Here is a 14547-nt window from a genome sequence, read left to right as displayed (position 1 = left end):
TACATCAAGCCATTTGAAAACAAAAATTTATTGCTTCTCCTTCCAAAGCTTTGTGAATTTACAAAAAAAGGATGAAAGTTTACAAACTGCTTAGTTCCAACTAAGCATAAGAGGTGAGAACGTACACTGCAGGGCCACCAGCAGCAGCTGTGCACTGATGTTAAAACTGGCTCCCCCAGACTTGTAGCGCTGTCTTCAGGGGGCTGCATTCCTTAAATGTCACCTCTTGTGACATAGGTCATTGGTCAAGCCGCTGGAATGCTACAGAGGTTTTTTTTGGTTTTGAGGGGCTTTTTTTGTTTTGCCTTCCTACTATAAAAGTGAAATTTTCAGTTCATTTCTGAAAAATAAATTGGTCAATAAATTCATTTTGTTCTGCTTCTACTTTACACAAAGCTTCATATTCAACCCGATACCTGAAAAACAAAATTGTTAGAGGCCCTGAAAAAAAGATGAAGTAAACCACAGACTTAATTCTTCTAGAGAAGGATATAGAGATTTAAATGATTTCAAGAAATGGTGTGAGTTCAGAATGAAGAAAGAAAGAGGCAAAGCCCTACCCAGAGCCACCCATGAGAAATCTCCAGCCCTAGGAAAGTCTTCTTTCAGAGAGCCAGCCAACTTCGTGGACCCTTTCATGCTCAAACTACTAGAGGTGGCTTGATATTAACAAGTTTTCTATTTCCTTCCCATCAAATGTAATTTTATTTTTAAAAATCTTCAAATCAGGATGACAAGTGAGATGCTATTCCTGGGAAAACGATGAAGAATAAGGACAAGAAGTGATCATTCCAGAAGGAAGAGTGGAAATTCAGCTGTGTAAAGAACTTGCTTTACATCATGACTTCTTACCTTTCTAGCTGCATTTTCTTTTCTGCTATTAGGGCTTGAAGTTGCTGCTGTTGAGCTTCTCTCTGCTTTGCTATAGATTTGAGCAAGTTCCGAGCACCGATGGCCTACAGTATTGCCAGAGAAGGCCATGGCTTCATTAAAACCGTCTACAGCATCAAGTCCTCAAAGTGGGGAGGAGTTATCTGGGAGCTATGTCAGTCTTCAGAGAGGAAAAGAAAGTGGAGCCCCAAAGCTTTTGGGTTAAGTCAGAAGGATTAACCTACTGATCACAAAGTGCCTCAAGAACTTGACAGCAGCTTTGAGGCAAGTCTAGGAGTATTCCTAGAGCCAGGGACACAGGCACAATAGCACATTTGGTGGTGCCATTCAGCCTTGTGCCTTTTACCAATCATACTATGTAAACCTTCATTTCTTCATTTAGAAAATGAGGATAAGACCATCTACATCAGTGCTGATATGAAGAAACGAGGCCAGGTGTGGTGGCTCACGCCTGCAATCCCAGCACTTTGGGAGGCCAAGGTGGGCAGATCACTTGAGGTCAGGAGTTTGCTACCAGCCTGGCCAACATGGTGAAACCCTGTCTTTACTAAAAATACAAAAAAATGGCCGGGCGCAGTCACTCACGTCTTAATCCCAGCACTTTGGGAGGCTGAGGTGGGCGGATAACCTAAGGTTGGGAGTTTGAGACCAGCCTGACCAACATGGAGAAACCCTGTCTCTACTAAAAATACAAAATTAGCCATGGTGGCACATGCCTGTAATCCCAGCTACTCAGGAGGCTGAGGCAGGAGAATCGCTTGAACCCAGGAGGCGGAGGTTGCGGTGAGCCAAGATCACACCATTGCACTCCAGCCTGGGCAACAAGAGAAAACTCCGTCTCAAAAAAAAAAATACAAAAAACTCAGCTGGGTGTGGTGGCACACACCTGTAGTCCCAGCTACACGGGAGGCTGAGGTGGGAGAATTGCTTGAACCTGAGAGGCAGAGGTTGCAGTGAGCCGAGATTGCACCACTGCACTCCAGCCTGGGTGACAGAGCAAGACTCTGTCTCAAAAAAAAAAAAAAGATTAAAGGAAATAAAGACTGGCATAAGTTCAGTAGGTTAAGTGGACCAGAAGTTATTAAAATCTTAAATAAAAATTCACCCACCCACCCCTCTACCCCTCTAAACAAATCAAGAGGGAAGAAGGATGAGAGGGTAGTGAACTAGGGTCCCAGGCCAAGATGTAGGCAGAAGACATGCTGATCTTACCTTCATCTTTTCATTTTCTGCTTCTTTTGCAAGTTGATCAACAAGCTCAATTAAACCACCAACTATTTTCTGAAACTGGCCAATTTCTTTTAGGAAAAGAACAAAAAATAAAATATTTCCTCAGTATCATCACTCCCCTTCGGTAGAGTGCTGAGGCATGAGAGGGCAGAGCTGACTGCCCCTTCTAATTTGTGTTAAAATAGTTTGGTGTGGGCCAGGCGTGGTGGAGAGCACCTGTAGTCCCAGCTACTCGGGGCTGAGATGAGAGGATCACTTGAACCCAGGAGTTAGAGGATGTGTGATCATGCCTGTGAACTGCCACTGCATTCCAGCCTGGGGAACATAGCAAGACCCTGTCACTTAAACACTTTGGTGCCTGCTGGCCTGTCTCCTACCCTTGGTCTGAACCTAGAGAAGGGTGGCCAGCTGGACCAGGGCATACCCGGACCTTGCATCCCCACTGAGCCAGCCAGCTGCTATGACCTCAGGCTATGAAAGCACTAGGCCCTTGCTGAGCTCATTCTCCAGACAGACCCCAACCCTGCTTCCCCAGGAGTGACAGGAAGCACTGTTGTTCACAAAAAGGCAGCCTCAGGACACAAGCGCTGCCTCTGGACTAGCTACAGGTATGACACCAGATTTCAATTAACAGTGGGGATGGGGGCTTCCCACTTGTAATCACAGAAAAGAAAGCTCACAGCATTAAGTGCCTAATCTCCCACTCCCTTTCTCCAGTGTCCTGGATGTGACAGAAACACAATTTACCGAGGGGAAACTAAGGCCCACAGAGGTGTGTGCATGGCACAGCAATCACAGGTTAGTGACAGAACCCAAGCTACCTTTCACTAATCAAGCTCTCTCCACAACCTAGGAAGCCCCCAGAAAGCTCAGAAGTCCCTTGCTCTAGCTAGATCTGGCTCTGTACTGGCATTGCGCTTGCTTGGCTGCTGGGACAGGAGGCTTCCTGAAGATTTCTAGCCAAAAGATGACTTCAGTAAGTCTGTTGAACTGCTTCTAGAAACTTCACCTATCACTTCTAACTCCAAATAACAGAGAACCTGCCACTGAGAAGACTCTCTGAAGAAATCAAATCATGAGTACATAATTCTATTTCCCACCCCCAAGCCATGGTTGTGTTCCCAGGAAGTTTAAGGTTTCTAAGAGCAAGAAATGAAAGATGGCATACCTAAAAACACCCTCCCCTCCCCATCCCAGTGTTTGGTTTGACTGGTGCTCTGTTGGGGACACATGAGAGCACGAGAGGGCAGACAGAAAAGGGTGGCACATGGGAACTCACAGACGCCAGATTCAACCTCCAGGGAGCCAGCAGCTCCACTGTGGCAGGGTCAAGATGAGCCTGGGGTACAGTTGGAATGGCAGCTCAAAGCTGAGTGGCACTGTATCTCCCCAATACTCACTGTCCACAAAGTCTTTGCACTCTTCCTTCAGCTCTATGGTCTGCTGGGTAACCTCTGGGTCCAACACCCTCAGCTTGTTCAGTTCATCAAAGTGCAGCCCTGCTTCACCCAGGATGTCCTTGGCCATGGCTGTAAAGAAACCAGCCCAATTCCTCATCACTTTCCGGCCACCCAAGGAAATGCCTCCTGCCAAGCCAGCCCCACTCCTGCCCTTGGACACCAATGCCAAAAACCCAGATGTTCCAAAGGATCCCCGTTCCCTCTGCCACCACCTCTCTGAGCCTCACCTGTTTCCCATCCAGGTTCCCTAGAGGAGTTCTGCTCTGAAGGAATGACAGTGGCAGTCAGGAGGAGGTGTGTCATAGGAGCAAGGGTCAGGAAAGAATAAAGTCCGCTTGCTTGTCACAGGCATCGTTCATTCAACGCACATTTCTTGAGTGCCTACTACATGCCAACACTGCTAGATGCTGGGGGTACAAAGATGAATGCAACACGGTGCCCGCCCTGAAGAGCACATAGTTCAGCTGGAGGAAGACAGACACGGAAACTGAAAAATCACACTGTGTTAAATGCTTGTTTAGAAATATCAGTAAAGAGCCAGAGGAGGACAGAGCCATTAATGAAGGAGTGACATGTGAACTAAGTTGTAAGCCATAAGTGTATTTATATATCACCAGTTACGTACCGAAAAGCACATGAAAAGGCTTCTCAAATACATATACTGGAACAACACAAAAACCAAATAAAGGAAATCTGAGTGAATTAAAAATTATGGTTAAAAAATACAGAGTCAGGAGTAAGAATATTACTCAAAACGTATGCTTGCCTGAATTGAGAATCAAAGTTGGGTCATTCTCTTTCTAGCAGAAAACACAAAAAGGAATGAAGTATCAGCAAGAACATATCAAGACAGGAGGCCAGGGATAGGTATTCCAAGCAGAGAAAACAGCGTGGACAAATGCCTGAAGTCACTGAAAGGACCTATCCCACCTAAGGACGAGAGGAAAAAGAATGGAGCTGGAAAGGTGAGCTGAAGCCAGACCAGGAAGACCCTGCATGCCAAGCTAAGGAGTGGATTTTTTCTGTAGGCAACAGAGAACTAACAAAAGATATCTTCTCCCTTTCCAAGCCACCTTGCATTGCATTCCTGTTCCAAAGGATGCCTCAATTATAGGAAGGAAATACTGAAAACTCACCCTCGTTCTGGCTCAACACACACACACACACACACACACAAAATTAAAAATAGACATCATTATGACCTGTTTAAAAAGGGAGGCAATGCTACTTACATATAGCAATTGGCTGCTATGCCAATTCTAAAACCCAGGTGCTCCAAAGTCCACCATCACCCGGACCTGCACCAGCCCCTTCCCTCTGCCCCCACTGCCCCCAGCCTCAGCTGTTTTCCTTCTGGCTTCCTTAGAGAAGTCCTGTTCTGAATGGGGTGATTCTGGGGTTGGCTGTCCAGGGCAGGTGTGCCACAGGAGGAGCAATGGTTGGGAAATAATCAAGTCTCACTGTTGCCAGAACTTCTGGTTTTTAAGAGGACCAGAAATCCAGTATCTCAATGTTGGTATGTAATTCAAAAAAAAAATTTTTTTTTTTTTTTTTTTGAGACAGTCTCGCTTTGTCGCCCAGGCTGGAGTGCAGTGGCGCAATCTCGGCTCACTGCAAGCTCCGCCTCCCGGGTTCACGCCATTCTCCTGCCTCAGCCTCTCCGAGTAGCTGGGACTACAGGCGCCCGCCACCACGCCCGGCTAATTTTTTGTATTTTTTAGTAGAGACGGGGTTTCACCGTGGTCTTGATCTCCTGACCTCGTGATCCGCCCGCCTCGGCCTCCCAAAGTGCTGGGATTACAAGCGTGAGCCACCGCGCCCGGCCGTAATTCAAAAATTTTAAGTAAGGGGGAAAACCCACATCCAACACTGCATGGGCCAACTAATACATGTCTATGAGCTGTCTGTAGACGACTCTGGCCTTTGGCCTCACTGGAATCCACTGATGGAAGTGAGCTAGCATCATCCTTTTGAAGCATTTTGTTCATCTGTAGCTTCCTTAAAATAGGGCTTTTTAAAAAGATCTGGCCAGTGCGGTAGCTCATTCCTGTAATCCCAGCACTTTGGGAGACCGAGGTGGGAGGATCACTTGGGCATAGGAGTCTGAAACCAGCCTGGGCAATGTGGCAAAATACCGTCTCTACAAAAAATTTTTAAGATAGCCAGACCTGGTGACATGTGCCTGTAGTCCCAGCTACTTGGGAGGGTGAGCTGGGAGGATCGCTTAAGCCCAGGAGGTGGAGGCTGCAGTGAGCCGTGTTCACACCACTGCACTCCAGCCTGGGCAACAGAGTGAGACCCTGTCTCAAAAAAAAAAAAAAAAATCTGTCTTTCGCAGCTACAGGTCATTAATCTGACCAGCTGCTCCAGAAAGACTGAAGTAACATGAGGGAGCAAATATCTGCTTCAACTTCCACCCGCTTCCCTGAGAGCATGCATTTATTCAGAAACATCCACTGAGTCCCTGCTCTGGGGACAGACTAGTGAAAACAATGCGTCTGGACAGATGGTAAACAAATAATCACAAATCGTGATATTACTATAAGGAAAAGTATATGGTGCTGTGTGAAGTGCTGCAGGAGGACACAGTTCATGGGGGGCGGACTTGGAGGGGAAGGCCAACAGAGGCCTTCTGAAAAAAATGACACTTAGACCTAAAGACTGTCTAAAAGTTTGTCAAGTGAAAGGGGAAGCAAGGCATTGCAGGCAGAAGGAAACACGTATGTGAAGATCCTGAGGCAACAGGAAATTTGACGCATTCCGAGAACAGAGACTGAGCAAGAGAAGGGAACAGAATGAGGCTAGACAGGGAGACAACAGCTGGATCACGGAAGGCTCTGAAAGACGCAGTCATGAGCTTGGATTTTATCAGAACCCGCTGACAGCCAGCGGGTTCTCAGCAGACCAACAAAATCAGACTTAGAAAGATCACTCTTGCTCAGCCTGGCAGAACGGATTGGAGGGAACAAGAGAGGGCAAGGCCCCAACTACCTTCTTGTTCATCACTCTAACCCTAGCCCCTAGCATGGTGCCCACACATAACTGGCACTCAGTAATGTTTGTGGAATGAATGACCGTGGAAACAGATAGGAGACTATTACAGTAACCAAGGCTGGCAGCCGAAGACAAGTGTTCCGAGTTGAGATGTTTTGTAAGTCGAGGTGATGGGGCTTAGTAATGGACTGACTGAATGTGGGGGTTTGGGGATAAGAGAAAAACAAGTCAGGCATGACTCCCACGAATCTGGCTTGGCCCACCTATCTGATTGGAAGGGCTGGCTTAAAGAGATAGGTAAGATGGAAGAAGGGGTGCAGGGAAAGAGTTCACAGATTCTCTACCAACTCCCATCACACGCGTGTCTGAGTATCTGAGCAACACTTGGCCCAAGAGCTGGGACTAAGCTCCCTGAGCATGAGGCGGTGGCATACTTTCTGCGCCCCGGTCTCCCAGATGCATGCGAGGCACTGCGAGCCGACTCTTTACTATGTAAACTCCCCGCAGTTTCCTCGTAAGATCGTGGCAAGCATCAACGCATCAAACTCCAGGCCTAAGCTGGGTGTGAAAGCGCTCCCTGAGAGTGGGGCGGAATTCCCACGTCTCTCTCTGCCCGGTACTGCCTTTCCTCAGGACGCGGGCCTGTCAGGCTCCTGTCGCCCCTGGTCCGCCCGCATCCCCCGACCCGAGGTCAGCCTACCTGCCGGCCCCGCGGCGGCAGCGCGCTGCAGCCCAGGCTGATGTAGACAGGCAGCTTCTCCCAGGTCAGCGGCAGCCGATACCCAACCAGCCTGCCACCGCCGCTGCCACGGCTACAGAGCCTGTTTACCTACGACGTCACTACCTTCCTGATCCCGGAAGCACTTACAGCACCCATTCCACAGAGCCTGCTGGGAAACAGAGGCCCGAGGGGAGGTCGGGCCTACAAGACCCAGAAGCCTTAGCGCCTGCAAAGGCGGCCGGAAGTGGCTTTGCTCTCTCCACGAAGACCCTCGGGGGATTCCGCCTCCACCCTTTCCCGGATAGAGCGCTATGCATGCAGGGACTTGTAGTCTCAGGCTCCCCAGCCGGCTGGGCTGGGCAGCACTCCGGGCGGAGTCCGCGAGCGCAGGATGTGAGCTCACAGCTCGGGACTGCCGGCGGGCAGGCGGCTGCAGGCTAGGGGCGGCTCGGAGTCCGCTGGCCACCCAGCTGAGAGGAGAAGCGCCCCCGGGGACGGTGAGAGCCGGGCCCGCCGATGCCCTCGGGGAAGGGATGGACGGCCCCTGCTGGAGTAGAGCGAGCCCGGCCGGGTCCTGGGGGAAAAGGCGCGGGCGGCGTAGGGGAGATGGAGAGCTCCGATCTCCCACGGAGGGTGGGCGTGAGAACCAGTGTGGGTTTCTCGGTAGTGAGGAGTGGTCCGGGCTAGAGAAGAGCCCACACCGGCCACATTTCCCAGGACTTTTTGGGTGACGCTTAACCTTTACACCTAGGGTTTCTGCTAGATCCGCCACTCTAGCCCTCAGCTTTCCTCCCGCCGTCCTCCGTTGTCTGACGGATTTCTGGGTCCTTCTTCCTTTTAGACCCCTCCTCTTTCCACCGCCGCGGCTGTTTCCCCTTTGTTGTGCCTGGGTTCCCATTAGCTTCGTTGCGTGAGCCACGGATCCGCCCCTAGCCCCAGGCATCCCCAAATATCCACACACAAAGTGCGGAAGGAAGAGCACTGTGGCTATCAGTGGAAACTTCATTCTCACTGGAATTACTTTCTGGGGCGTCACCTGCCACAGAATTCCTGGAACCTATTGGTCTGGGCGGAATCTGATTGACGTCATCCAGGGGCACAAAGCAATTGCTTTGTAGGAAAGGAATAGATTAGCTCTGGATCCGCCGACCTCTCTTGGCAGGCCTATCCTTTGAGCTCCTTTGCATTGGCAGAACATGTATATGTACTTTCTCTGATCCTGGGAAAACTAGGACTAGACACAAAATACATAGGGAACTTGCTAATACCTGTTAGAGAGGTGGATTTATTCCTTTGAGGTGGGCGGAAAAAGGGAAGGTGATCTCATACCATTCTAGTGTTTCTTAGTCATTGGCAGCCTCCTGGTGAGGGCTCACCTCCCATACCCAAGCCTTGTGGGAAATGAAAGAGTCTCCCAGACAAGCCGCCAAAGGAATTCACTGCTTCACACAGCACCCACGCTGGCTGTCCACTTCCTTGGACATTCTTCCCAGGGACTTACCTAAATCTTTTCAGGGACAATTTCAGTCTAACAAACTGACATATGTTAAATACTTAAAATGTGCATGGCATTGTGCTAAGCACCATTAGGGGAACACAGCAGTAAACTTGGGAAACCAGTGCCCTGCTTCTGGGTTGCACTTACAAGGGATGAGCAACTGTAAATCCCTGCATATGATGAGCATTCGGTGAAATCATTCCACTTTTTTTCTGTCTCCATTATTACCAGTGTGGTCCAGGCCACCATCATCTCTTCTTGCCTAGACTACTGCTTCCTCTGGTCTTCCCACTTTCTCTCTTGCACCTTTGCAATTCATTCTCTACCCAGCAGCAAGTTATCTTTTCAAAATACACTACAAGCAAGTCAGATCATGTCACTCCCCTGCTTGCAACCCTCCAATTGATTCATATACTATATAGCTATTAGTATGAAATCCACACTTTATCATCTAACGCCTGCCTTCCCTGACTTGATATCAAACCAACTTCCCCCTACTGTCTGTGCACCAGCCATTATAACCTTATTTCTGATCCTAAAACTTGTTTTTATTTTGTTGTTGTTGAGATGAGATTTCCCTATGTCACCCAGGCTGACCTGCCCAGGCTCAAGCAGTCATCCCACCTCAGCCTCCCAAGCAGCTGGGACCACAGGCATGAGCCACCATATCTGGCTAATTTTTTTTTTTATTTGTAGAAACAAACTCTCACTATGTTGCCCAGACTGGTCTTGAGCTCCTGGGCTCAAGCAATCCTCCCACTTCGGCTTCCTAAAGTGCTAGGATTACAGGTGTGAGCCACCACACCCGGCCCCTAAAACTCGTTTCTAACAGGAACTTGGCACTTACTCTTCCATCTGTCTAGAATGCTCTCTTCAAACCTCAGCTGAAATGTCACCATCCCAAAGATGCTTTTCCTGTCCTTCTGTCTAAATTAGTGCCTCTCCCTAATCACTCTCATATCACTGTTTTATTATCTTTATTGCATTTATCAGGTTCTGGAATTATCTGCTTATTTATTTAAGTCCTTGTTGATAGTCTGTTTCCTTCCACTAGAATGTAAACTCCATGTGGACATGACTTTCTATATTCTCTTCTGAGTACCCAGTGCCTGGCACATAGGGGTGCAATACATGCTAGCTCTCTCTCTTTTTAAAAATTCCTATTATGATGCTTCTTTGAACTGTTTGAAGGCAAAGACAATATTTTTTTCATTGTTCCCTACTGCGTAACATAGTAGGCACTCAGCAGTTTAATTGCTGAATGAGTTAAATGAGCTAGTACATATTAAATGCCAAGAGATGGGGTCTTGCTATGTTGCCAAGGCTGGTCTTGACTCCCGGGCTCAAGAGATCCTCCCACTTCGGCCTACTGAGTAGCCAGGAGTACAGGCAGGTGGCAGCACACAGCTCACCTCATTGTTTTTAGATTTATCCTCTGATCTTTTCTCGTCCTTTCTTCTCCCATTCTTATTGGGAGGGAAGAGGAGAGTAGGGCTGGGCTCCCTCTCAGGAAAAAGAAATGAAAACAGCCATCCTATAGCTGTTCTGCCCTGAAAAATGGTGACAATTTCAGGAACTTGGGACAAGGCTGGTGCCAAGAAAGGCGAAGGTCAGGAAGCCCCAGCCGAAGCCCAGGTAACCTGCGCCAAGAACACTGGCCAGCACCCCCCCACCCGGCTCACTGCATTCTCTCCTGAAGCTGCTTTTACTTTCCTTCCTGAAGCCAGACTCTCGGTGGTGCTCAAAATAAACACTGGCACAGGCTGCTCTTGAGGCTGGAATCTTTAGAAAGGAAGTGCATCCTGTCCCTCTGGCTCCTGGGAAACTCCTAGGCTGGCTGGATTCCCAGTAGGCTTGGTTGGAAGTCTGGGATCCTGGGAACCTTGACAAGAAAGTCACTGGAATCTGACTGGTAGATCTCTAGAGTGATCTGTTCCTCTGGCCCTCTCTAAGTGGTTCCATGGGTTTGCTTGTCTTCCTTGCTGCCCTGAGTGGAGCTGAGTCTCAGGGAGGCTGATGAGGTGACTAGGCCAGGAGTCTGGGAGACTGCCTCCAGCCCTGGTTCCTGCTATAGTAAAAATGGCAGGGAGGCCAGACGCGGTGATTCATGCTTATAATCCCAGCACTTTGGGAGACTGAGGTGGGCGGATCGCCTGCACTCAGGAATTCAAGACCAGCCTGGGCAACATGGTAAAACCCTGTCTCTACCAAAAAAAAAAAAAAAAATTAGCTGGGTGTGGTGGTGCGCACCTGTGGTCCCAGCTACTCAGGAGGCTGAGGTGGGAGGATCACTTGAGCCTGGGAGACAAAGACTGCAGTGAGCCGAGATGGCGCCACTGCACTCCAGCCTGGGTGACAGAGTGAGACCCTGTCTCTAAGAAAAAAAAAAGGAAAGCAAAAGGGCAGGGAGTTAGCCTCTGCCAGGGAGCAGTGCTTGGGCTTGTCAAGGAGAGAATGAGTACAGTCGTGTTTCTGCTATTGTCTCCTCCTGGGCTCTCTCAGCTGGTTCGTGTCTTCTCCTGTCTCCCATGTACAGCACTGAGAGTATGAGGCTCTGGCCTCCACTGGCCACTCACTCGTGACCCTTTCCACCACGGCGGAGCCTTCCAAGCCTACCTCCTGCCGTGTGGTGATCTACCTGCAGCGGCAGATGTCGGGGGATACCTGCCTGTGCCCGGCCTCAGGGGCCAAGCCCAAGCTCAGTGGCTTCAAGGGAGGAGGGTTGGGCAACAAGTATGTCCAGCTCAACGTGGGCGGCTCTCTGTACTACACCACCGTGCGGGCCCTGACCCGCCACGACACCATGCTCAAGGCCATGTTCAGCGGGCGCATGGAGGTGCTGACCGACAAAGAAGGTGAGGCACTGGGGCTTGCTGCTCGGGGTGGGGAGGGCCGGAGGGGTTCCCACGGCAATGACCAGATCTAGAAGTCAGAAGTCAGTCACTTTTCCTCTTCACCTTATGTAGGGTGTCTTCACCTGGAGTCCCTAGTAGAGCTTCAGAATTCTGTGAAATTGTATATGGAATGCTGTGTGTATGCATTTTCCAGGAAGAAGAGCCATACTTTTAAAATATTTAAATAGGACGAGATTCTCATAGGAGCCGTCACCTTAAGACTGGGCAGCGGGCAGAAGGCCAGCAGCGGCTGGTGATTTCTGTGTTGGGCTGGGCCTGGTGCCCTGAGCCTAGGCCCCTGTGGCCTCTACAGCCTGGAGGGCTGTATCCCCTGTGGGATGTGCCAGTTCTGGGATTCAGAGAGGAAGGGTGAAGAGCAGCCATGGCCCTGAGTGCTAGAACATCCATCCCTGCCTCTGTCACCCTGCGCGAGGGCTTTGTGCTCGTGGACCCCCTTCCCTGCCACCTGCTGCCGGCTCGTCAGGTGGCCTTTGCCTGCCTCGGAGGTACCTGGTGGCAAACTAACCCTGTAGGGCCTTCTGCACCCCTAGGCTGGATCCTCATAGACCGTTGTGGAAAGCACTTTGGCACCATTTTGAATTACCTCCGAGATGACACCATCACCCTCCCTCAGAACCGGCAAGAAATCAAGGAATTGATGGCTGAAGCAAAGTATTACCTCATCCAGGGGCTGGTGAACATGTGCCAGAGTGCCCTGCAGGTACATGGGTGAGGTGGAGCAGAGTGGGCAGACAAAGTCAGGGGTTGCCCCCTTGTGGGATGGAGGACTCTGGTTCCTGGCAGGTTGTGTGGGAGGTGTGGTTGAGGAGTGCAAACCTAATGAGACAAGTGGGATGCCACCCAGGCCCACCAACCTGGCAGCCAGGTGTTCACACTTGGCAGCGTGAGTAGGCCCTGCTTCTGGTTTCTATGCTTTGCTACCTGGATTTTAGGGGATGTTTTTGTTTTTTTGTTTTTTGAGACAGGGTTTCACTCCTGTCACCCAGGCTGGAGTGCAGTGGTGCGATCTCGGCTCACTGCAACTTCTGCCTCCTGGGTTCAAGTGATTCTCGTGATTTAGCCTTCAGAGTAGCTGGGAATACAGGCATGCGCCATGGCACCTGGCTAATCTTTGTATTTTTTGTAGAGATGAGGTTTCACCATGTTTTCCAGGCTGGTCTCAAACTCTTGGGCTCAAGTGATCTGCCTGCCTCAGCCTCCCAAAGTGCTGGGATTACAGGTGTGAGCTACCGCACCCGGCCTGGATCTTGGGTTTTCTAACTGAGGGTCTGCTTTCCAGCTGGCAGTTTCTATTGCCAGGGGCCTCATGATCTGTATCTGACACTTCCTCACCAAGCAGCAGGTGGCCATGGCAGAGGGGCTCCAGAGGTACCTCGCCAAGCTTCGGAAGCAGAAGATCCTAAAGAGAGTTCTCTGTTCTGTGTCGCGCAGGACAAGAAGGACTCCTACCAGCCTGTGTGCAACATCCCCATCATCACATCCCTAAAGGAGGAGGAGCGGCTCATCGAATCCTCCACCAAGGTACCAGGACCTCTGAGGGATGCGGGCCGGGGATGCCGGTCCTCTGGCCTGGCCCTCACTCTGAACTCCTTCACAGCCCGTGGTGAAGCTGCTGTACAACAGAAGCAACAACAAGTATTCCTACACCAGGTAGGGTGCGTCACAGGGCTGAGCAGCCAGAGCAGACACTGGGCAGCAGACCCAAGGAATACTGCCTGTACTTCCAGCATGGTCGGCGTGGGTCTGGGCCTGGGTCTTGGAACTGGCTGTTCTGCGTTGGGGAAAAACAGAAAGTAGGAGGGAAATTGGGACAGAGGCCTTTGGAACTCAGCAGGGTGCCCTGGCTGGGATATAAATGATTGAAGGTGAAATGCGCCCTCAACGTGTATCACGAAGGCAGCATGGCAGGTGTTTTCACATGTGTCATCCTACTGGGTGGTGGGGATGCTAGAGGCTGGTGAGCTGGGAGTCCCCCAAGCCAACCTGTGCAGTTCACACTGGGCGGATTCCCTCCCCACACCCTCCAGCCCATGTCCTCTCCATAGGCCACAGTTAGGTAGACGCAGGTGGCTGCAGGTTCAGAGTCCCAAACCCTCCCTATGATTCCCTGTGGACAGGCACATTGCCACTGTCACCCCCACAGTAAGGGAAGGAATGCCTCCCACTGAAATAGCAGCCTCGCCTCCTTCCTTCCAGGCTTAGTGAGGGGAGACCTCCTTCCTCAGTTGTCCCTACTTTGACTTAAAACCAACTCAGTTCCTTTTCCTCACAGGCCCCCCAACCCAGAGGGTACCCTATGATCCTTTCTCTCCTGGCCCTCTGGCATCTTGCTTTCATTTCAGCAGGACACGATGCGGGAGGGGAGGGAGGGGAGGGCCCCACTTGTCTAGCACCCACCCTCGGACTGGAACCTCATTCCCAGGCCTCTTGGCCCTTGTGGCTTTTTCAGCAACTCTGACGACCACCTGCTGAAAAACATTGAGCTGTTTGACAAGCTCTCCCTGCGCTTCAACGGCCGCGTGCTCTTCATCAAGGATGTCATTGGTGACGAGATCTGCTGCTGGTCCTTTTATGGCCAGGGCCGTAAGCTGGCAGAGGTGTGCTGTACCTCCATCGTGTATGCCACGGAGAAGAAGCAGACCAAGGTGTGGGGGATTGCCCCTGCACGGGTCGGGGAGGACACATACCCACGGTGTGGGGGACGTGGTCGGGGTGTGACCAGCACGGAGCAAAAGGGGCATGGACTTGGCTCTTTTTTCCAAACATGGTAATGGTGCTGGGCAAGGACAAAGCCAGAACAAGGGGTGTGGGGAATGGATGGGAACCGCTTTGTTCCTG

At 50.6% G+C, this 14547-nt stretch overlaps 2 protein-coding genes across 6 annotated transcripts in view; one reads left to right on the top strand and one right to left on the bottom strand.

Annotated features, from left to right (window-relative positions):
- Positions 1 to 10: 10 nt before the first annotated feature.
- On the bottom strand, positions 11 to 7425 carry IFT20 (intraflagellar transport 20). Of its 3 annotated transcripts, none has more exons than XM_004091446.3 (6): positions 7276 to 7403; positions 3809 to 3844; positions 3522 to 3650; positions 2104 to 2189; positions 853 to 956; positions 11 to 416 (listed from the first exon to the last, which is right to left on the bottom strand). In XM_004091446.3, exons 3-6 carry the CDS (start codon positions 3646 to 3648, stop codon positions 335 to 337), a joined length of 399 nt encoding a protein of 132 aa, XP_004091494.1. In that variant the 5' UTR covers positions 3649 to 3650; positions 3809 to 3844; positions 7276 to 7403; the 3' UTR covers positions 11 to 334. The 3 variants fall into 3 exon arrangements, with proteins under 3 accessions (XP_004091494.1, XP_004091493.1, XP_004091492.1); XM_004091444.3 differs by having other exon boundaries at positions 13 to 416; positions 3809 to 4045; positions 7276 to 7425; XM_004091445.3 differs by lacking the exon at positions 3809 to 3844 and having other exon boundaries at positions 7276 to 7425.
- A 76-nt stretch (positions 7426 to 7501) lies between these two features.
- Positions 7502 to 14547, top strand: part of TNFAIP1 (TNF alpha induced protein 1) — an 11443-nt gene continuing 4397 nt past the window's right edge. The window contains exons 1-6 of one of the 3 annotated variants that reach the window (XM_003277109.4): positions 7502 to 7793; positions 11331 to 11649; positions 12240 to 12409; positions 13141 to 13230; positions 13307 to 13359; positions 14159 to 14354. In XM_003277109.4, coding sequence (XP_003277157.1) covers positions 11445 to 11649; positions 12240 to 12409; positions 13141 to 13230; positions 13307 to 13359; positions 14159 to 14354 — 714 coding nt within the window. In that variant the 5' untranslated portion in view covers positions 7502 to 7793; positions 11331 to 11444. Of the gene's footprint in view, positions 7794 to 11150; positions 11650 to 12239; positions 12410 to 13140; positions 13231 to 13306; positions 13360 to 14158; positions 14355 to 14547 lie in introns of those variants that run through there. The other 2 variants (XM_030799698.1, XM_030799697.1) reach the window with 2 other exon arrangements.

The sequence above is a fragment of the Nomascus leucogenys genome, chromosome 19, assembly GCF_006542625.1.
Source record: "Nomascus leucogenys isolate Asia chromosome 19, Asia_NLE_v1, whole genome shotgun sequence".
Classification (NCBI taxonomy): domain Eukaryota; kingdom Metazoa; phylum Chordata; class Mammalia; order Primates; family Hylobatidae; genus Nomascus; species Nomascus leucogenys.
This window is presented reverse-complemented; position numbering and strand designations above follow the sequence as displayed.

What these genes read in the sequence shown, in the direction of transcription:
- IFT20 (XM_004091444.3), bottom strand. Translation starts at nt 3,884, where the DNA reads ATGACACACCTCCTCCTGACTGCCACTGTCATTCCTTCAGAGCAGAAC. An exon ending in GGAACCTGGATGGGAAACAG is followed by an intron (nt 3,651 to 3,808) that starts GTGAGGCTCAGA and finishes GTTTCTTTACAG; the next exon opens with CCATGGCCAAGGACATCCTG. An exon ending in GTGCAAAGACTTTGTGGACA is followed by an intron (nt 2,190 to 3,521) that starts GTGAGTATTGGG and finishes TTTTCCTAAAAG; the next exon opens with AAATTGGCCAGTTTCAGAAA.